Source organism: Telmatherina bonti (genome assembly GCF_933228915.1).
Source record: "Telmatherina bonti genome assembly, chromosome: 8".
Taxonomy (NCBI): domain Eukaryota; kingdom Metazoa; phylum Chordata; class Actinopteri; order Atheriniformes; family Telmatherinidae; genus Telmatherina; species Telmatherina bonti.
Window position 1 is genome coordinate 2117425 of NC_136626.1, and position 23210 is coordinate 2140634.

The 23210-nt window shown below is 51.5% G+C and overlaps 1 protein-coding gene across 1 annotated transcript in view; it reads right to left on the bottom strand.

Annotated features, from left to right (window-relative positions):
- The window catches only part of LOC306759488 (multiple PDZ domain protein-like), a gene marked incomplete at both ends in the record, with an annotated part of 123458 nt that overhangs the window by 98238 nt on the left and 2010 nt on the right, over positions 1 to 23210 (bottom strand). Inside the window, 12 exons of the mRNA XM_079245156.1 lie at positions 3820 to 3857; positions 3942 to 4080; positions 5205 to 5291; positions 5429 to 5576; positions 10674 to 10867; positions 10989 to 11072; positions 11386 to 11492; positions 12176 to 12233; positions 12946 to 13020; positions 18640 to 18705; positions 18972 to 19067; positions 21390 to 21823. Coding sequence (XP_079101282.1) covers positions 3820 to 3857; positions 3942 to 4080; positions 5205 to 5291; positions 5429 to 5576; positions 10674 to 10867; positions 10989 to 11072; positions 11386 to 11492; positions 12176 to 12233; positions 12946 to 13020; positions 18640 to 18705; positions 18972 to 19067; positions 21390 to 21823 — 1526 coding nt within the window. The remainder of the gene's footprint in view (positions 1 to 3819; positions 3858 to 3941; positions 4081 to 5204; positions 5292 to 5428; positions 5577 to 10673; positions 10868 to 10988; positions 11073 to 11385; positions 11493 to 12175; positions 12234 to 12945; positions 13021 to 18639; positions 18706 to 18971; positions 19068 to 21389; positions 21824 to 23210) is intronic.

The window sequence follows — 23210 nt, forward strand, 5'->3', positions numbered from 1 at the left end:
GGACCGTTTGCAGGACTTAGCTCTGGGTTCCGTGTGGAACACGTTGGACCGTTTGCAGGACTTAGCTCTGGGTTCTGTGTGGAACACGTTGGACCGTTTGCAGGACTTAGCTCTGGGTTCCGTGTGGAACACGTTGGACCGTTTGCAGGACTTTGCTCTGGGTTCCGTGTGGAACACGTTGGACCATTTGCAGGACTTAGCTCTGGGTTCTGTGTGGAACACGTTGGACCGTTTGCAGGACTTAGCTCTGGGTTCTGTGTGGAACACGTTGGACCGTTTGCAGGACTTAGCTCTGGGTTCTGTGTGGAACACGTTGGACCGTTTGCAGGACTTAGCTCTGGGTTCTGTGTGGAACACGTTGGACCGTTTGCAGGACTTTTCTCTGGGTTCTGTGTGGAACACATTGGACCTTTTGCAGGACTTTGCTCTGGGTTCTGTGTGGAACACGTTGGACTGTTTGCAGGACGTTGCTCTGGGTTCTGTGTGGAACACGTTGGACCTTTGCTCTGGGTTCTGTGTAGAACACATTGGACCGTTTGCAGGACTTTGCTCTGGGTTCTGTGTGGAACACGCTGGACCGTTTGCTGGACGTTGCTCTGGGTTCCGTGTGGAACACGTAGGACCTTTTGCTCTGGGTTCTGTGTGGAACACGTTGGACCTTTTGCAGGACTTTGCTCTGGGTTCCGTGTGGAACACGTTGGACCGTTTGCAGGACTTTGCTCTGGGTTCTGTGTGGAACACGTTGGACCTTTTGCAGGACTTTGCTCTGGGTTCTGTGTGGAACACATTGTACCTTTTGCAGGACTTTGCTCTGGGTTCTGTGTGGAACACATTGTACCTTTTGCAGGACTTTGCTCTGGGTTCTGTGTGGAACACGTTGGACCTTTTGCTCTGGGTTCTGTGTGGAACACATTGGACCGTTTGCAGGACTTTGCTCTGGGTTCCGTGTGGAACACGTTGGACCGTTTGCAGGACTTAGCTCTGGGTTCTGTGTGGAACACGTTGGACCGTTTGCAGGACTTAGCTCTGGGTTCTGTGTGGAACACGTTGGACCTTTTGCAGGACTTAGCTCTGGGTTCTGTGTGGAACACGTTGGACCTTTTGCAGGACTTAGCTCTGGGTTCCGTGTGGAACACGTTGGACCGTTTGCAGGACTTAGCTCTGGGTTCCGTGTGGAACACGTTGGACCGTTTGCAGGACTTAGCTCTGGGTTCTGTGTGGAACACATTGGACCGTTTGCAGGACTTAGCTCTGGGTTCCGTGTGGAACACGTTGGACCGTTTGCAGGACTTAGCTCTGGGTTCCGTGTGGAACACGTTGGACCGTTTGCAGGACTTTGCTCTGGGTTCTGTGTGGAACACGTTGGACCATTTGCAGGACTTTGCTCTGGGTTCTGTGTGGAACACGTTGGACCGTTTGCAGGACTTTGCTCTGGGTTCCGTGTGGAACACGTTGGACCGTTTGCAGGACTTAGCTCTGGGTTCCGTGTGGAACACGTTGGACCGTTTGCAGGACTTTGCTCTGGGTTCTGTGTGGAACACGTTGGACCGTTTGCAGGACTTAGCTCTGGGTTCCGTGTGGAACACGTTGGACCGTTTGCAGGACTTTGCTCTGGGTTCCGTTTTTAACACGTTGGACCGTTTGCAGGACTTAGCTCTGGGTTCCGTGTGGAACACGTTGGACCGTTTGCAGGACTTAGCTCTGGGTTCTGTGTGGAACACGTTGGACCTTTTGCAGGACTTAGCTCTGGGTTCTGTGTGGAACATGTTGGACCGTTTGCAGGACTTAGCTCTGGGTTCTGTGTGGAACACATTGGACCTTTTGTAGGACTTTGCTCTGGGTTCCGTGTGGAACACGTTGGACCGTTTGCAGGACTTTGCTCTGGGTTCTGTGTGGAACACGTTGGACCGTTTGCAGGACTTTGCTCTGGGTTCCGTGTGGAACACGTTGGACCGTTTGCAGGACTTAGCTCTGGGTTCCGTGTGGAACACATTGGACCGTTTGCAGGACTTTGCTCTGGGTTCCGTGTGGAACACGTTGGACCGTTTGCAGGACTTAGCTCTGGGTTCTGTGTGGAACATGTTGGACCGTTTGCAGGACTTAGCTCTGGGTTCTGTGTGGAACACATTGGACCTTTTGTAGGACTTAGCTCTGGGTTCCGTGTGGAACACGTTGGACCGTTTGCAGGACTTTGCTCTGGGTTCCGTGTGGAACACGTTGGACCTTTTGCAGGACTTAGCTCTGGGTTCTGTGTGGAACACGTTGGACCGTTTGCAGGACTTTGCTCTGGGTTCCGTGTGGAACACGTTGGACCGTTTGCAGGACTTAGCTCTGGGTTCTGTGTGGAACACGTTGGACCGTTTGCAGGACTTAGCTCTGGGTTCTGTGTGGAACACGTTGGACCTTTTGCAGGACTTTGCTCTGGGTTCTGTGTGGAACACGTTGGACCGTTTGCAGGACTTAGCTCTGGGTTCTGTGTGGAACATGTTGGACCGTTTGCAGGACTTAGCTCTGGGTTCTGTGTGGAACACATTGGACCTTTTGTAGGACTTAGCTCTGGGTTCCGTGTGGAACACGTTGGACCGTTTGCAGGACTTTGCTCTGGGTTCCGTGTGGAACACGTTGGACCGTTTGCAGGACTTAGCTCTGGGTTCTGTGTGGAACACGTTGGACCTTTTGCTCTGGGTTCTGTGTGGAACACGTTGGACCTTTTGCAGGACTTTGCTCTGGGTTCTGTGTGGAACACGTTGGACCGTTTGCAGGACTTAGCTCTGGGTTCTGTGTGGAACACGTTGGACCGTTTGCAGGACTTAGCTCTGGGTTCTGTGTGGAACACGTTGGACCTTTTGCTCTGGGTTCTGTGTGGAACACGTTGGACCTTTTGCAGGACTTTGCTCTGGGTTCTGTGTGGAACACGTTGGACCGTTTGCAGGACTTAGCTCTGGGTTCTGTGTGGAACACGTTGGACCTTTTGCTCTGGGTTCTGTGTGGAACACGTTGGACCGTTTGCAGGACTTTGCTCTGGGTTCCGTGTGGAACACGTTGGACCGTTTGCAGGACTTAGCTCTGGGTTCTGTGTGGAACACGTTGGACCGTTTGCAGGACTTTGCTCTGGGTTCCGTGTGGAACACGTTGGACCGTTTGCAGGACTTAGCTCTGGGTTCTGTGTGGAACACGTTGGACCTTTTGCTCTGGGTTCTGTGTGGAACACGTTGGACCGTTTGCAGGACTTTGCTCTGGGTTCCGTGTGGAACACGTTGGACCGTTTGCAGGACTATGCTCTGGGTTCTGTGTGGAACACATTGGACCGTTTGCAGGACTTAGCTCTGGGTTCTGTGTGGAACACGTTGGACCTTTTGCAGGACTTTGCTCTGGGTTCCGTGTGGAACACATTGGACCGTTTGCAGGACTTTGCTCTGGGTTCCGTGTGGAACACATTGGACCGTTTGCAGGACTTTGCTCTGGGTTCTGTGTGGAACACGTTGGACCTTTTGCAGGACTTAGCTCTGGGTTCTGTGTGGAACACGTTGGACCTTTTGCAGGACTTAGCTCTGGGTTCTGTGTGGAACACGTTGGACCGTTTGCAGGACTTAGCTCTGGGTTCTGTGTGGAACACGTTGGACCTTTTGCAGGACTTTGCTCTGGGTTCTGTGTGGAACACGTTGGACCTTTTGCAGGACTTTCCAACATGGTGAAATTGAAACTGGATTTGATAATTGATTGAGAATGACTTAAACACAGAACGTCAGTAGAAACTCATTTATTAACTCAGCTGCATCAACCTGGATGGAAGATAACAGGAGTGTGAGACAACTTTACCCTGATGATGTCCACCGTCCGGACACCTGCGTCCACACCTGCACACAGTCAAACATTACCCCATAAGATATTTGTTGTCACTGATCAATAATCAGAAGCATCGGAAGACTGAAGGTTTCTACCAGCAGAGGAAGTGATGTCACTGCCGGGCTGGTTGTTGTTGTTAAGAGGGGGGGTTGAGGTAGGTGGGTCACATGACGCTGGGGTCTGAGGAAGGGCTGAAGCTGGAACACCTGAGCTGTACCTGCTGACAGCGCTCACCTAAGAGAAACAGACTTTATTAATATCAGCAAGATCTGAAGCTCAACAGAACCGGTCCAATAAGGAGACCTGGTCCCAAAGGGGTTGGTAGGTACAGGGAGCCAGGTTCAGCAGGAGACCTGGTCCCAAAGGGGTTGGTAGGTACAGGGAGCCAGGTTCAGCAGGAGACCTGGTCCCAAAGGGGTTGGTAGGTACAGGGAGCCAGGTTCAGCAGGAGACCTGGTCCCAAAGGGGTTGGTAGGTACAGGGAGCCAGGTTCAGCAGGAGACCTGGTCCCAAAGGGGTTAGTAGGTACAGGGAGCCAGGTTCAGCAGGAGACCTGGTCCCAAAGGGGTTAGTAGGTACAGGGAGCCAGGTTCAGCAGGAGACCTGGTCCCAAAGGGGTTGGTAGGTACAGGGAGCCAGGTTCATTAGGAGACCTGGTCCCAGCAGTACAACCGGTCCCAGAAGGAAACCAGGGGCCTTGTGGCCACAGACTAGCGTGGATTTCCTGCTGCAAGGCGACGAACAACCAAACATAGAAAAGACCTTACGCCCAAAATCATTCAGATGAATGAATCTCTTCGTGTGCCCGCATCTGTTGATGACAAATCCCGCCTGACGCCTCGTCTGCTCCCAGTAACACGCAAACATCAAGAATCATACGACGCGTTTTCTCTCATTTCAGCCTCAACGACACCAGAAACGTAAAAAAGTGGAATATTTGACAGAAAATGGAACTGATGTGGTCGAATCAGAGGATCAAACAGCAACAGACATGTTTAGTGTGTTGAAGACAGGTGGGCGGAGCTTCCCAGCATGCTTTGCACGATTAGCAGCCTGATCAGATTGATTTCAATCCAGCAGCTCTGCAGATACGGTGGGGTAATCTGTGTTACTTCCGAATGCCTGAAGTTCGTCTTTAAGTCCGTTTGGACTTGGGACACTTTCCAGGAACGTTTCAGGTCAGAAAGGAGCATTTCGCTGCTTTGCAGTCTGTCACTTTCTAATGACAAGAGTCTGTGTGGCGGAACGCACAGATCCACAAAACGTATTCATCCGATGCCTGGAGCACGGCGTTTGGATTCGCTGGACATGAAGCCCCTGGTCTGAGGAAGAGACCACGTCCCAGCAGGAGAACTTACTCGGCTTCTCTGCGAGTTGTGTCTGGATGAAATCCAGGAAGCAGCTTTGAGACGTCCAAGTTCCAACGAGACAAGACCCCGAGCACACTGCAGGACACACACAGAGGATTAATTGATCAATACAAAATTTGATTCTCATGTTTTGTGGACCTGAGAATGGATCAGGTCTCCAGATTAGTGTCTAGAAACCAGTCCAGAACCTGTCCAGTGCTACAGCCGATCACCTTCAGGACTGCTGCCACAGATTCCTGGGAGGCATGTCTGGTGTCTTCTCCGTTAACGGACAGGATCTGGTCTCCCTGCATCAGTCGGCCATCCAGCTCAGCGGCGCCCCCTCGCACCACCTCGGAGATGAACACGCCGCTGCCGCTCCTGTCAGGGAGGTTCATCGTGTGTTTCACACACGGAAACGTCACGACCAGAGAAGACAAACGTGAAACTTCATATAACTAAAGTAAGATCTGGAAAATCCCATTTTTAACCTGATCAATACATCTGATCAGTGACAAGTTTACCAGGTCCCGACCAGTCCCGAACTGGACCAGAACTGTCCTGACCCGGCGTGACCGGTCCCGACCGGTCCCGAACTGGACCAGAACTGTCCTGACCCGGCGTGACCGGTCCCGAACTGGACCAGAACTGTCCTGACCCGGCGTGACCGGTCCCGAACGGTCCCGAACTGGACCTACACTGTCCTGACCCGGCGTGACCGGTCCCGACCGGTCCCGAACTGGACCTAAAACTGTCCTGACCCGGCGTGACCGGTCCCGACCAGTCCCGAACTGGACCTAAAACTGTCCTGACCCGGCGTGACCGGTCCCGACAAGTTCCGAACTGGACCAGAACTGTCCTGACCCGGCGTGACCGGTCCCGACCGGTCCCGAACTGGACCTGAACTGTCCTGACCCGGCGTGACCGGTCCCGACCGGTCCCGAACTGGACCTGAACTGTCCTGACCCGGCGTGACCGGTCCCGACCGGTCCCGAACTGGACCTGAACTGTCCTGACCCGGCGTGACCGGTCCCGACCGGTCCCGAACTGGACCTGAACTGTCCTGACCCGGCGTGACCGGTCCCGACCGGTCCCGAACTGGACCTACACTGTCCTGACCCGGCGTGACCGGTCCCGACCTGTCCCGAACTGGACCTGAACTGTCCTGACCCGGCGTGACCGGTCCCGACCGGTCCCGAACTGGACCTGAACTGTCCCGACCCGGCGTGACCGGTCCCGACCAGTCCCGAACTGGACCTGAACTGTCCTGACCCGGCGTGACCGGTCCCGACCGGTCCCGAACTGGACCTGAACTGTCCCGACCCGGCGTGACCGGTCCCGACCAGTCCCGAACTGGACCAGAACTGTCCTGACCCGGCGTCACCGGTCCCGACCGGTCCCGAACTGGACCTAAAACTGTCCTGACCTGGCGTGACCGGTCCCGACCCGTCCCGAACTGGACCTGAACTGTCCTGACCCGGCGTGACCGGTCCCGAACTGGACCTGAACTGTCCTGACCCGGCGTCACCGGTCCCGACCGGTCCCGAACTGGACCTAAAACTGTCCTGACCCGGCGTGACCGGTCCCGACCAGTCCTGAACTGGACCTCAAACTGTCCTGACCCGGCGTGACCGGTCCCGACCGGTCCCGAACTGGACCAGAACTGTCCTGACCCGGCGTCACCGGTCCCGACCGGTCCCGAACTGGACCAGAACTGTCCTGACCCGGCGTGACCGGTCCCGACCGGTCCCGAACTGGACCTGAACTGTCCTGACCCGGCGTCACCGGTCCCGACCGGTCCCGAACTGGACCTAAAACTGTCCTGACCCGGCGTGACCGGTCCCGACCCGGCGTGACAGGTCCCGACCAGTCCCGAACTGGACCTGAACTGTCCTGACCCGGCGTCACCGGTCCCGACCGGTCCCGAACTGGACCTAAAACTGTCCTGACCCGGCGTGACCGGTCCCGACCGGTCCCGAACTGGACCAGAACTGTCCTGACCCGGCGTGACCGGTCCCGACCGGGTCAGGACAGTTTTAGGTCCAGTTCGGGACCGGTCGGGACCGGTGACGCCGGGTCAGGACAGTTCAACTGGACCTACACTGTCCTGACCCGGCGTCACCGGTCCCGACCGGTCCCGAACTGGACCTAAAACTGTCCTGACCCGGCGTGACCGGTCCCGACCGGTCCCGAACTGGACCTAAACTGTCCTGACCCGGCGTGACCGGTCCCGACCGGTCCCGAACTGGACTTACACTGTCCTGACCCGGCGTGACCGGTCCCGACCAGTCCCGAACTGGACCTGAACTGTCCTGACCCGGCGTGACCGGTCCCGACCCGGCGTGACCGGTCCCGACCAGTCCCGAACTGGACTTACACTGTCCTGACCCGGCGTGACCGGTCCCGACCAGTCCCGAACTGGACTTACACTGTCCTGACCCGGCGTGACCGGTCCCGACCAGTCCCGAACTGGACCTGAACTGTCCTGACCCGGCGTGACCGGTCCCGACCCGGCGTGACCGGTCCCGACCGGTCCCGAACTGGACCTACACTGTCCTGACCCGGCGTGACCGGTCCCGACCGGTCCCGAACTGGACCTAAAACTGTCCTGACCCGGCGTGACCGGTCCCGACCGGTCCCGAACTGGACCTTAACTGTCCTGACCCGGCGTGACCGGTCCCGACCGGTCCCGAACTGGACCTTAACTGTCCTGACCCGGCGTGACCGGTCCCGACCGGTCCCGAACTGGACCAGAACTGTCCTGACCCGGCGTGACCGGTCCCGACCGGTCCCGAACTGGACCAGAACTGTCCTGACCCGGCGTGACCGGTCCCGAACTGGACCAGAACTGTCCTGACCCGGCGTGACCGGTCCTGACCCGGCGTGACCGGTCCCGACCGGTCCCGAACTGGACCTGAACTGTCCTGACCCGGCGTGACCGGTCCCGACCCGGCGTGACCGGTCCCGACCAGTCCCGAACTGGACCTGAACTGTCAGTCAGACTCACAACTGTGTCACTGAGTGTATGGACAACGATACGGAGGAGCTTAGCTCATGGTTTCATTCCACCTGCCGCTCTGTTTTAGACACCGTGGTTCCGTTAAAAACCAGGCAGTCTAGGACTAAATCTGAGCCCTGGCTGAATGACGCAACTCGTGCTGTCAGACGCGAGTGCCGTAGAGCTGAGCGGAAGTGGAAAAGGGACAAACTGCAGGTGTCATATCAAATTTTAAGGGACTGCTGGCGTCATTATCAGACAACTGTGAAAGATGCTAAAAGGAAGCATTTCTCTGATATTATTATGTCTAACTGTCATAAGCCTCGTGTTTTGTTTAAAACCATTGACTCTGTTCTTAATGCCCCACAGACTGTCTGTCTCGAGTCCTCCCCTGCTGTGTGTGAAAATTTTCTTCACTTTTTCATTGATAAGGTTGCCTCCACTAGGGCTTCAATCTCACCCTCTGCCTATGACACTTCAGTCTCTGTGCCCTGCTCTGCTGTCTTCGACAGGTTTGGATCTGTGACTCTGTCCTTGTTACAGAAGACTGTTGGTCAGTTAAAGCCCTCAGGTTCTCCGAATGATGTGGTCCCTCCTCGGCTATTTAAAGAGGTTTTCCCCACTATAGGGTCCTCTGTTCTGACCCTTATCAATAGCAGTTTGTCCTCAGGTGTGGTCCCTGGAAATTTCAAACATGCAGTAGTGCAACCTTTGATTAAAAAAACAGGACTAGATACTACTGTTCTTGCAAATTACAGGCCTATCTCTAAATTGCCTTTTATCTCAAAAATCCTCGAGAAGATAGTTTGCAGCCAATTAATGGTTTTTCTGGAAGAGCAAAAAATTCTTGAGGTCTTCCAATCTGGTTTTAAAACCTTGCACAGCACCGAATCAGCTCTTCTAAGAGTTTTTAATGATATCTTTTTAGCTACTGACTCCGGTGATTGTGTTATTCTTGTGCTTCTAGATTTAACTGCTGCATTTGACACAGTGGACCATGAACTTTTAATCTCTCGTCTGAAACAGTGGGTGGGTGTCAGGGGTGTAGCACTGGAGTGGTTCAGGTCATACTTGGCTGATCGAACTTTCTGTGTCAGCCTTGGTGACTCTGTGTCCTCCTCTGCTCGTCTCTCATGTGGGGTCCCACAGGGCTCAGTTTTAGGCCCTCTTCTCTTTTCTCTCTACTTGCTTCCACTTGGTTCCATACTTAGGAAGCATGGTATTTCTTTCCACTGTTACGCAGATGACAGTCAGATTTATGTCCCTCTCAAAAAGAAAGATGCATATTCTGTTAAACCACTACTCAGGTGTCTTGACGACATAAAGGCCTGGATGGCTATAAACTTTTTAAATTTTAATGAGAAAAAGACAGAGGTGATGGTTCTTGGTGGCACCACTGGGGCCCCCCTTGTAGATCTGGGTCCCTTGGCCCAGTTCATTAAGCCAACCATCACAAATCTTGGGGTTAAAGTGGATACTGATCTCAAGCTCGACTGTCAGATCAGTTCAGTCGTTAAATCGAGCTTCTTCCAGTTGAGGCAGCTGGCCAAAATTAAACCTATTCTTTCAAGGCAGCACTTCGAAACAGTAATCCACGCCTTTGTGACCACTAGGCTGGATTACTGTAATGCACTTTATGTGGGGGTTAGTGGGTCCTCCGTGGCCCGTCTTCAGATGGTGCAAAATGCTGCTGCACGTCTTTTAACTGGCACACGTAAACACGAGCACATTTCCCCCATTTTAGCCTCACTTCACTGGCTGCCCATACGTTTTAGGATCAGTTTTAAAATTCTTTTATTTACTTTTAAATCCCTCAATGGTCTTGCCCCGCCCTACCTTTCCGAGCTGCTGCAGCCTTATACACCCCCCCGCTCTCTCAGGTCAGCTGATCAACTGCTCCTGAGTGTACCTAAAACGAAGCGCAAGCTGAGAGGTGACCGTGCCTTTGCTGTGGCAGCTCCTAAACTATGGAATGATCTGCCTCTCCACATCAGACAGGCCTCCTCTCTGTCTGTTTTTAAATCTCATCTTAAAACCCATCTTTTCTCCTTGGCTTTTGACACCATGTGAGATGTTGAATGTACTATTATTTTTATTTTATTTTTATTATTTATTTATTTTTTTTGTTTTGTTTTTGTTTATTGTTTTAATTGTATAGCTGTTTTATGTCTTATTCTTCTGTACAGCACTTTGGTCCACTGTGGTTGTTTTAAAGTGCTTTACAAATAAAGTTGGATTGGATTGGATTGGACTGACCCGGCGTGACCGGTCCCGACCGGTCCCGAACTGGACCTGAACTGTCCTGACCCGGCGTGACCGGTCCCGAACTGGACCAGAACTGTCCTGACCCGGCGTGACCGGTCCCGACCGGTCCCGAACTGGACCAGAACTGTCCTGACCCGGCGTGACCGGTCCCGACCGGTCCTGACCCGTCTCCTCCCTACATAGAACTGGGTCTGGATGGTTTTTTTAAGGCAGACCTCTTCCCTACGATGCTGAGTCCCAGTCCTCTGCCGCTCTTCTTCTGCAGGTCCACCTTAAACACATCCAGGTTCTCCTCATCTCGGTACTGAGCTTCGTCTCTCAGAACCGTCAGAAGGACTTTCGCTGGCGTCTGACGCAAAATAGCAATGGCTTCCTGGTGAGAGGCTCCGCGGAGGTCCACGCCGTTCACCTGGACATAGAAGAAATGATCACCTGAGTTTGACTAGCAGAGCCTGGGACATAGCTGATTCAGGTTGGTCCACCATCAGGTTCTCCTCCCCAAGAAGAACCATCAGCAGTTTGAGCAGTACCTCCAGAATCTGGTCTCCGGGCCAGAGCCGCCCATCTCTGGCTGCAGCTCCTTCTTCATAAACCTCATGGATCACGATGGCGTCCTGGTGCAGACGTGTAGGTGTGTGAGAGAGCACTTTGGTGATTGTTCTACTATCATCACAATAATCTGTGAATTTTCTGTAGTTGGAATGAGGACCTCTTTGCAAAGCAGGACATTCTGGCCAGCTTTCTTTAAATTTTATTTTATTGGTTATTTACATGCTCAGACGTCCTCAGAGAAGCGGGGCAATGCCAAAGAACTCAGTGGATACATGTCCAATGGCCTTACACACAAATAAACACCATGTCCTCCCTCTGCAGGTTCATTTACCTGGTCCTCACCTGACATCTTAGACAGGACTGTGTGTGTGTTACCAGTTGTGTGTCTCTTCCTCCAACAATACTGAGTCCAAGTCCAGATTGGCCTTTATAGATCTCCAGAACTGTTTCCTGACCCGGAACCACCACGCAGCATGACGGGTCTGAGGAGGTTGGGTTATGATGAAGGACAGGGTGTGATGTCACATTACAGGGTTGTGTTACCTGGGTTATGTCATGTCTGGAATGTTCCAGAACAGCTTAGTGATCGTGTGCATGTATGTATATGTGTGTGTGTGTGTGTGTGTGTGTGTGTGTTACCTTGGTCAGATGTGTGCAGCTCCGTTCTTTTCAGAGGAGATCCTGCTGCATGTTTACTGGACCTGCAGGACTGAAAGCAGATCAGATGAGACTGGATCAGACCAGGAGTCTCATCTATGACCGCTACATGCGCACAAAACGGCCCTGAAACTGCTGGACATCATTTTTCATGCAAAGTTTGTGATTTATAAAAAACCAACGTGAGGGAGGATGTGCGGTGCCTCATGCAGACTCTGACCCAGACCTACGCTGGCTCTGGTTCTGGTTCAGGGGAAATAAAACTAAGTTTTATTTAGTCTGCCACGCTGACAGGTCGGCAGCTCCACCCAGATAACATTCTGAGACCAGGATGTCGGATCAGAGGAACAGAGAAGCCCGTCTAATTCTTGGTGTCGTCTCTCCAGCTTGTCACCAGGATGGAAACCTGGTGACAAGCTGGTCGAGACCCCAAGACGCCGAATTCAGCTCAGAACTTTGCTGTGTATTGAGGGTTAGCCACAGTCTGATACAATGTCTTCAGGAATACCGTGGATACGGAACACATGAGACACGAGCAGTTCAGCGGTCTCCTTGGCCGAAGGGAGCTTGAGTAGGGGAACAGAATGGGCCACGATCCACAATGGTTGTGTAACCATTGGACAGGGAACGTGCCAGTGACAAAATCCAAGGAGATGCGAGACCAGAGGCAACGTGGACAGGAAGCAGTCTTAATAATCCTGATGAGTCTTCTTGAAGATTTGCATTGTGCACATACAGGACAGGCACTCACAAACTCCTTGATGTCAAACATCAGAGTGGACCACCAAAATCACTGCCTCACAACAAAACTTATACGAGCAACACCAGGGTGGCACGAGAATCGGGAAGAGTGGCACCAGTTAATCACTCTGGAATGGAGATGGTCCGGCACATGAAGCTTCTTAGGGGGGCAGGAAAGGGGCTGGAGCATGTGCTTTCAGGACTTCTTTCCCTCAATATCCATGCGAGTAACACAGAGCCCCACAGAGGATATGTGGCAGGATGTAGTATGGAGGAGTGTCAGAGTCAGAAGGGTCACGCTGTCTGGACAGAGCATCTGCTTTAACATTTCTCGAACCAGGAAGATAAGAAAGGTGGAAATAATGAATAATGGCCATTGTGCCTAACTGGGATTAAGACAGTTAGCGGTTTTGAGGTACTCCAGGTCCTTATGATCAGTCGGAGTGCTAGTTTCCCTGCTGGCAGTTCCCTGTCCCCTATGCTGAAACTGCGTTCAGCAGGGGAAAAGCGGTGAGAGAAAATTCCACCGGGATGAACCTTGTTATCCTTTTCAGCTCGTTGGGAAAGAACAGCACCTGCACCCTGGTCTGAGGCACCCGCCTCCAGGATTACCTGGCGGTCAGGATAAGGATGGGAGCGGATAAGAATAGGTCCTTGAGTTGTTGGAAAGCTACATCTGCTTCAGTTGACCAGGCAAACTAAACTTTACTGGAAGTGAGATGATGCAAGGGACTGTGCACAGTGCTGTAATGTCGCATGAAACATTGTTAGAAATTAGCAAACACAAGGAAACGTTGTGGAGTCTTGTGGTTCTCTGGGGTATACCAGTTCCTGACTGCATCCACTTTAGTTGAGTCCATTTCAATCTGACCAAATAAGAGATTGCGCAAGAATGAACCTGACACTTCTCTGCTTTAACAAACAAGTAATTCTGAAGCAAGCGCTGAATAACCTTACAAACATGTTCCACATGTTCTGTCTCAGATTTGGAGAAAACCAGGATATCATCCAGATAGATAAAAACAAACTTGTTCAACATATCCCCAAGCACATCAAGTTCGATCAAGTTCTGGAACACAGTTGGAGCGTTGGTGAGACCAAATGGAACGACCAGATACTCATAATGACCAACAGGTGTATTGAATGCAGTCTTCCACTCATCCCCTCCTCTCATTCTGACCAGGTGACAGGCGTTTGCAGGTCAAGCTTGGTGAAAATGGTAGCACCCTGGAGGAGTACAAAAGCTGAAGTCATAAGTGGAAGCGGATATTAATTCTTAATAGCGGTCTGGCTAGGACCACAAAAGTCTATACATGGGTGTAGACCCCCATCTTTTCTGCCAACAAAAAAGAAGCCAGCACCAGTTAGCGATGGAGATGGACAGATACGTCCTGCAGTCAGAGTTTCAAGTAAGTATGTTTGCATGGCCTCATGCTCAGGGCTGAGAGGGAATACAGACATCCTCGTGGAGGAGTAGTTCCAAAGAGCAGATTGATAGCACAATCATATGGCCTGTGAGAAGGCAGCGTGCCTTTGGCTTTATTGAGCATTTCTTTAAGATGCAGATAAAGCTCAGGAACACCCGACAGATCTAGAAACTCTTCCTCCTTGGTGACAAGATGATCAGAAACAGTAGGGCCAGCACGCAGACAAGTATTCAGGCATTGGTTGCCCCATCCATCGATTTTCCCTGAAGTCCAGTCGATATGGGGGTTGTCGTGTGACAACAGCACCCCCTCATGGCTGTTGAGCCCTTCCTTTTGCTGGACAGGAATGAACTGTGTGATCAGAGAGAACCCAAGAACGCTCCTCAGGGCCATTATCCTCCCAATCGACCAGATACTGGACCCTACAGCGATGACTCCGCAACAGCGGACGCACCGTGTAACCCGGACCACCGTCAACGTCAGCAGGAAGCATGCCCAATTAAGGCATGAGTTGAAGAGGCAGACCAGAACCATGGCACCAACATTAACACACAGTTTGCAGGTTTTCCACAAAGAATCACCACATATACCTGCTCTCATCCTGCTGGAAGGATCTACGGTGTCACTGAAACGCTGCTTTCCGATAATATGCAGCTCACATGTGACTATCACCTCAGTCAGCGAAATATGGATGTTGCCTCGGTGAAACTGTTTATCTGCTCTTTTCTCCGTGTTTTTCATCGTAAACCATGAAATAACAGCTGCTCATTTACATACACATTTTTATTTATGAGCTACTTTGCATCGACCATTTATGGCTGATGTGGGGGTGTCGAGGGCTGAAAAGGAGGCGGAGCCTTGTGGCAAATGTTGAGGTGCATGTGGGATTCATAAAGGCAACCTTGTTGGGGAGGGGGGGTGGATGAGAGGAGCAAATCTGTCTGGCAAAAATATGGCATACAGATTGCCGTACAGTATGCTGTGATGCTGGACAGGTAAAAAAATATAAATATAAAGGCGGCGTTGCGGGTAAGAGTTCCGGACATGTTTGAACATATCTGGATTTACTTTGGCTTTTAGAATTGATGCTACTCAGCATTTTATTAATGAAAACTTCCAGAAAAAGCCTGTATATTGGGGTGTGTATCTATTCTATTCTATTCTATTCTATTCTACAGTCATTTAGACGCTTTTATCCAAAGCGACTTACATCTGAGTGAGAACAACACAAGCAGGAAATCAGACAGTAGAGGACATGGTAGGAAGGTTCTGGTGGACTGTCCTGTTGGACGCAGGTCCTTCCATGAAGCTTCAGGCTTTTTTCTCCCATCCCATAATACCACCGATGTTACAATACAAAGAATTAATACCATAAAGTTTGTTGCAAAGAACTGGGCTAAGTTCTCCAACTTTCCAACAAATACAGCTAAACTAAGTGTTGAAGTTCTGCTTGAAGAGCTGAGTCTTCAGCTGGGTCTGAAAGTAGACAGGGACTCTGCAGAGCGGACAGAGTTTGGGAGATCATTCCACCATCGTGGAACAACAGAGGGAAAGAGTCTGGCTGGTGATTTAGTCCCACGTTGTGGTGGTAACACGAGGCGTCTTTCACTGGTGGAACGTAGCTGTGGAGAGGGAGTGTAGGTCTGGATTAGGGAGTGAAGGTAGACGGGAGACGTTTGAGTTGTTTTGTAAACCAGAAGCAGAGCTTTGAATCTGAAGCTCTGCAACTGGAAGCCAGTGAAGTGGGATCAGCAGCGGAGTGACATGAACCAGTTTGGGTTGGTTGAAAACCAGACGCGCTGCTGGTTCTGGATCATCTGCAGAGGTTTAACCAGCATGCAGGCAGACCTGCCAGTAGGGAACTGCAGTAATCAATGTGTGAGATGACCAGAACCTGAACCAGAAGCTGAGTCGTGAGTTCTGTCAGGTACGTCTGATTCTCTTGATGTTGTAGAGAGCATGTCGTCAGGTACGGGCAACCGAGGCAACATGGACCTTAAAGGTCAGCTGGTCATCCACCAAATCACCCAGATTCCAGGCAGCAGACGTAGGAACAAGTGTGATAGAGTCAAGCTTCACACTTAATTGCGGATGTAAGGAAGGATCGGCTGGACAGACAATGAGCTCTGTCTTGGACAGATTGAGCTGAAGGTGGTGATCCTTCATCCATGCAGAGATATCAGCAAGACAAGCTGATATTCTCATTGAGACGGTTGTGTCATCTGGAGGAAAGGAAAGGAAAAGCTGAGTGTCATCAGCATAATAGTGATAGGAGAAGCCGTGAGAGTTTACGACTGCACCAAGTGAGGAGATGTATAGTGGAAAGAGAAGAGGGCCGAGCACCGATCCCTGAGGCTCCCCTGTTTTCAACTAATGTGAGCTGGACACTTCTCACCAGGATACCCTGAAGGAGCTTCCTGAGAAGAAGTGATACTATTACAGGTTTAGACTGCAGGGGACCTCCCACGATGTACCAGGAGGCACTGGGGTGATTTATGATGAACTGGTTTTGATGGCTGCATGATGGAATAGGTGGCTAATGGTTAGCACTGTGGCCTCACAGCAAGAAGGTCCCTGGTTCGACCCTCGGCTGGGGCGAGGCTTGGCCTTTCTGTGTGGAGTTTGCATGTTCTCTCTCCGGCTCCCTCCACCATGCATGTTAGGTTAATTGGTTTGTGTGGCCCTGCGATGGACTGGCGAGCTGTCCATGGTGTACCCAGACTGCTGGGATAGACTCCAACTCCAACAACGTGACCCTTTATTGGACGAAGAGGTTAGGATAATGAATGAATAAAAACTAATTTAAATAAAAAATAAATTCCCTTTTTTGGAAACAAATATACAATTTTAAAAACACATTTATGTTTCAAGAAACATTTTTAAATTTTCAGGAAACAAAAAATAAATTAAAAAAAATTAAGAAAACAAATTCCCATTTGAGGAAACAAGTTTGTATTTCAGGAAACACTTTTTAAAAGAGCCGAGACAATCTACAATTCGCAGAACACTTTTACGAATCCCAAAAAATCCCAAAAAGGCAGCTTTATGCGGAAAGGAAGGGCTTTAACACCGGAAGTGGCACAGTGGCATCATTTTGTAGAAGACCAAGATTTTGTAGTTTATCTGCAAGAGTTTAGTCAGTGCAGCGGTTTAAGCACAGGGCTGTACTGCAGCTGTTCGGGTTAAAATCCTTCTCCTTACATATAAAGCCCTCCACAACCAGGCACCACTATATATCAAAGACCTCATAGTTCCTTATATACCAAGCAGAGTACTTCGTTCGCAGACTGCAGGCTTACTTGTGGTTCCTAGAGTCTCAAAGAGCCGAGCAGGAGGCAGAGCCTTTGGTTATCAGGCCCCTCTCTTATGGAATAAGCTCCCAGTTAGTGTTAGGGAAGCAGACACCCTCCCCACCTTTAAGACTAGGCTGAAGACTTATCTTTTTGATAAGTCCTATAGCTAGGGATGGTTAGCATCCCTTAGTTATGCTGCTATAGGTTTAGACTGCTGAGGGACATTTCCTGATACACTGAGCTTCTTTCTTTTTCTCTTTATCTCTCTCTTTTATCCCCCCCCACCCCCCATAACAGTGTTGCATCATTAACATGTATGTCTCCTGTCTCAGCAGGATCCTCCAACTCAATCTGTTGGTTTCCTTATATAGGCTGTTATGAATTGGCCTTCATTATGTTTTCTTCTCTGTCTGTAAAGCGTCTTGAGATGGCATTGCCGTGATTTGACGCTGTATAAATAAAGTTGAATTGAATTGAAATTCAATTCCTGCTTGTCCATTTTTACAAATCATGTCAGACCGTTGTGCTTCTTTTTACTACTGTCATATTGTGAATTGGTTTTCAAAATGTAATTTTGCTTTTGAATTTTGAAATGTGTTTTTTATATTTCAATTTGTTTTGCACTTCCCAGCCACCGTAGGTTTTGGCCTGAATCAACTGGAAAGTTTCTGATGTTGTGAATTGATGCTGTCTGAATAAAGTTTGAGCAACTTGAACTAAAAACAGGATGATTCATCTCAGAAACCAGAGTTTAAAAATTAACACAGGTTCTGTGTATGAAAGGGTTAAATAAGAACAAAACCTGTCTCACGACATGATTTTGAAATTTTGATCCATGCTTTTGTAACCACACGGCTTGATTATTGTAACGCCCTGTACTGTGGGATCAGTCAGTCCTCTCTCGCACGGCTGCAGCTGGTGCAGAACGCTGCAGCGCGTCTTTTAACTGGATCTCGAAAGTCTGACCATGTTTTACCAATTTTGTCTTCCCTTCACTGGCTCCCTGTCCGTTACAGAATTGATTTTAAAATTCTTTTATTTGTTTTTAAATGCCTGAACGGTCTGGCCCCTCGCTACCTGTCAGACCTGCTGGTGAGGTATTCCCCTACACGCTCTCTGAGGTCCACAGATCAACTTCTGCTTGTGGTTCCTAAGATGAAGCGTAAACTGAGAGGTGACCGAGCTTTTTCTGTTATTGGTCCCAAGTTGTGGAATAAGCTGCCCCTGTACATTAGACAGGCTGAATCGCTTCTTGTTTTTAAGTCTTGTCTGAAGACTCATTTTTTCTCTTTGGCGTTTTACTAATTTAAAGGGTTGTTTTACTATTAACAATGTGCTGATGCCCCAATTATTATGTAAATATGTATGTTTTATTGTTTCTTCTGTACAGCACTTTGGTCAACTTTGTTGTTTTTAACGGTGCTTTATAAATAAACTGGATTGGATTGGATTGACCCAGATCAGAGGAGTTCTGGATGTTTCAGACAAACTCATTTTCTCTGCTCACTGACCTGAACCTCCAGTGGGTCCCTGGGAGCCTGCAGCTTGCTGTCTGGAGACTCTGCAGCGTCCAGTCTCTGCAGAAGAATACAGATGGATCGGGTCAAGGAGACGGTAGCCTGTTCTGATTCAGTCAGCAGAACTAGGTTTCTGGGTCAAAGACAGCCCACTTTTAAACACCACATCATCAGAACCAGCTGACTGATGCCAAGAACCAGGTTCTGCTGCTGGATATGGGGTCCTGGTTCTGTTTGTTGTTTAGATAAGAACAGGTTCTGATGCAAGGAACTTGAACAGCTGCCTGACCAACTTCAGGTTTTAGCGTCAGATTGTATGTTCTCACCTGAACCTTTCTGAAGCTCTCCACTCCTGGCAGCATCCGGATGACGGTCTTCCAGTTCTTGTCGTTCCATTCAGCTTCATCACTCAGTGTTTTGTCCTGGTTGACATAACTTACATCAGCATAGACGCACAGACATAAGACGGCAGGTTGATTTATGGCAGATGTGCAGACGTGTAGTGGACACGTGGACGTATGACTGCGATTTACTGACCAGTGTGTCTGATGAGAGGCGGAGTCTCAAACTGTCCAGTGGACTGGGCCCATCAGAAGGGGTGGAAACATCAATCACAGCTGGAGAGACACACTGAGACATATTACAGCATAATAGGTGTGAGATTTTATCAGATTCAGTTCATTTGACAGAATTTCAGATTCATCTCTGACCTAATTTAGGAACCAGAAGCCCTGGTTCAGGATTTCCACTGCCATGAGTTTCACTGCCAGGAGTTCCACTGCCATGAGTTTCACTGCCAGGAGTTCCACTGCCAGGTGTTCCACTGCCACGAGTTCCACTGCCAGGTGTTCCACTGCCAGGTGTTCCACTGCCACAAGTTCCACTGCCAGGTGTTCCACTGCCACAAGTTCCACTGCCAGGTGTTCCACTGCCAGGTGTTCCACTGCCACAAGTTCCACTGCCATGAGTTTCACTGCCAGGAGTTTCACTGCCAGGAGTTCCACTGCCACAAGTTCCACTGCCACGAGTTCCACTGCCAGGTGTTCCACTGCCAGGTGTTCCACTGCCACAAGTTCCACTGCCACGAGTTCCACTGCCAGGTGTTCCACTGCCACAAGTTCCACTGCCACGAGTTCCACTGCCAGGTGTTCCACTGCCACAAGTTCCACTGCCACGAGTTCCACTGCCAGGTGTTCCACTGCCACGAGTTCCACTGCCAGGTGTTCCACTGCCAGGTGTTCCACTGCCAGGTGTTCCACTGCCACAAGTTCCACTGCCAGGTGTTCCACTGCCAGGTGTTCCACTGCCAGGTGTTCCACTGCCAGGTGTTCCACTGCCAGGTGTTCCACTGCCACGAGTTCCACTGCCAGGTGTTCCACTGCCAGGTGTTCCACTGCCACAAGTTCCACTGCCATGAGTTTCACTGCCACAAGTTCCACTGCCAGGTGTTCCACTGCCAGGTGTTCCACTGCCAGGTGTTCCACTGCCAGGTGTTCCACTGCCACGAGTTCCACTGCCAGGTGTTCCACTGCCAGGTGTTCCACTGCCACAAGTTCCACTGCCACGAGTTCCACTGCCACAAGTTCCACTGCCATGAGTTTCACTGCCAGGAGTTTCACTGCCAGGAGTTCCACTGCCACAAGTTCCACTGCCACGAGTTCCACTGCCAGGTGTTCCACTGCCACAAGTTCCACTGCCACGAGTTCCACTGCCACAAGTTCCACTGCCATGAGTTTCACTGCCAGGAGTTTCACTGCCAGGAGTTCCACTGCCACAAGTTCCACTGCCACGAGTTCCACTGCCAGGTGTTCCACTGCCACGAGTTCCACTGCCAGGTGTTCCACTGCCACGAGTTCCACTGCCAGGTGTTCCACTGCCAGGTGTTCCACTGCCACAAGTTCCACTGCCAGGTGTTCCACTGCCAGGTGTTCCACTGCCACAAGTTCCACTGCCAGGTGTTCCACTGCCAGGTGTTCCACTGCCACGAGTTCCACTGCCAGGAGTTCCACTGCCAGGTGTTCCACTGCCAGGTGTTTCACTGCCAGGAGTTTCACTGCCAGGAGTTCCACTGCCAGGTGTTCCACTGCCACGAGTTCCACTGCCAGGAGTTCCACTGCCAGGTGTTCCACTGCCAGGAGTTTCACTGCCAGGAGTTCCACTGCCAGGTGTTTCACTGCCACGTGTTCCACTGCCACGAGTTCGACTGCCAGGTGTTCCACTGCCAGGTGTTCCACTGCCAGGTGTTCCACTGCCATGAGTTTCACTGCCAGGTGTTCCACTGCCAGGTGTTCCACTGCCAGGTGTTCCACTGCCACGAGTTCCACTGCCACGAGTTCCACTGCCAGGTGTTCCACTGCCAGGTGTTCCACTGCCAGGTGTTCCACTGCCAGGTGTTCCACTGCCATGAGTTTCACTGCCAGGAGTTCCACTGCCACGAGTTCCACTGCCAGGTGTTCCACTGCCAGGTGTTCCACTGCCAGGTGTTCCACTGCCATGAGTTTCACTGCCAGGAGTTCCACTGCCAGGTGTTCCACTGCCAGGTGTTCCACTGCCATGAGTTTCACTGCCAGGTGTTCCACTGCCAGGTGTTCCACTGCCAGGTGTTCCACTGCCAGGAGTTTCACTGCCAGGAGTTTCACTGCCAGGTGTTCCACTGCCAGGTGTTCCACTGCCATGAGTTTCACTGCCATGAGTTTCACTGCCAGGAGTTCCACTGCCAGGTGTTCCACTGCCAGGTGTTCCACTGCCAGGTGTTCCACTGCCAGGAGTTTCACTGCCAGGAGTTCCACTGCCATGAGTTTCACTGCCAGGAGTTCCACTGCCAGGAGTTCCACTGCCAGGTGTTTCACTGCCAGGAGTTTCACTGCCAGGAGTTCCACTGCCATGAGTTTCACTGCCAGGAGTTCCACTGCCAGGTGTTCCACTGCCATGAGTTTCACTGCCAGGAGTTCCACTGCCAGGAGTTCCACTGCCAGGTGTTTCACTGCCAGGAGTTCCACTGCCAGGTGTTCCACTGCCAGGTGTTTCACTGCCACGTGTTCCACTGCCACGAGTTCGACTGCCAGGTGTTCCACTGCCATGAGTTTCACTGCCAGGAGTTCCACTGCCAGGTGTTCCACTGCCAGGTGTTTCACTGCCACGTGTTCCACTGCCACGAGTTCGACTGCCAGGTGTTCCACTGCCAGGTGTTCCACTGCCAGGTGTTCCACTGCCATGAGTTTCACTGCCAGGTGTTCCACTGCCAGGTGTTCCACTGCCACGAGTTCCACTGCCACGAGTTCCACTGCCAGGTGTTCCACTGCCAGGTGTTCCACTGCCAGGTGTTCCACTGCCATGAGTTTCACTGCCACGAGTTCCACGGCCAGGTGTTCCACTGCCAGGTGTTCCACTGCCATGAGTTTCACTGCCATGAGTTCCACTGCCAGGAGTTCCACTGCCAGGAGTTCCACTGCCAGGAGTTCCACTGCCAGGAGTTCCACTGCCAGGTGTTCCACTGCCAGGTGTTCCACTGCCACGTGTTCCACTGCCACGAGTTCCACTGCCAGGTGTTCCACTGCCAGGTGTTCCACTGCCACGAGTTCCACTGCCAGGTGTTCCACTGCCAGGTGTTCCACTGCCACGTGTTCCACTGCCACGAGTTCCACTGCCAGGTGTTCCACTGCCAGGTGTTCCACTGCCACGAGTTCCACTGCCAGGTGTTCCACTGCCAGGTGTTCCACTGCCATGAGTTTCACTGCCAGGAGTTCCACTGCCAGGTGTTCCACTGCCAGGTGTTCCACTGCCATGAGTTTCACTGCCAGGTGTTCCACTGCCACGAGTTCCACTGCCAGGTGTTCCACTGCCAGGAGTTCCACTGCCACGAGTTCCACTGCCAAGTGTTCCACTGCCACAAGTTCCACTGCCACGAGTTCCACTGCCAGGTGTTCCACTGCCACAAGTTCCACTGCCACGAGTTCCACTGCCAGGTGTTCCACTGCCACGAGTTCCACTGCCAGGAGTTCCACTGCCAGGTGTTCCACTGCCACGAGTTCCACTGCCAAGTGTTCCACTGCCACGAGTTCCACTGCCAAGTGTTCCACTGCCAGGTGTTCCACTGCCACGAGTTCCACTGCCAGGTGTTCCACTGCCAGGTGTTCCACTGCCACGAGTTCCACTGCCACGAGTTCCACTGCCAAGTGTTCCACTGCCACGAGTTCCACTGCCAAGTGTTCCACTGCCAGGTGTTCCACTGCCACGAGTTCCACTGCCAGGTGTTCCACTGCCACGAGTTCCACTGCCAGGTGTTCCACTGCCAGGTGTTCCACTGCCACGAGTTCCACTGCCAGGTGTTCCACTGCCAGGTGTTCCACTGCCAGGTGTTCCACTGCCACGAGTTCCACTGCCAAGTGTTCCACTGCCAGGTGTTCCACTGCCAGGTGTTCCACTGCCACGAGTTCCACTGCCAAGTGTTCCACTGCCAGGTGTTCCACTGCCACGAGTTCCACTGCCACGAGTTCCACTGCCAGGTGTTCCACTGCCACGAGTTCCACTGCCAGGAGTTCCACTGCCAGGTGTTCCACTGCCAC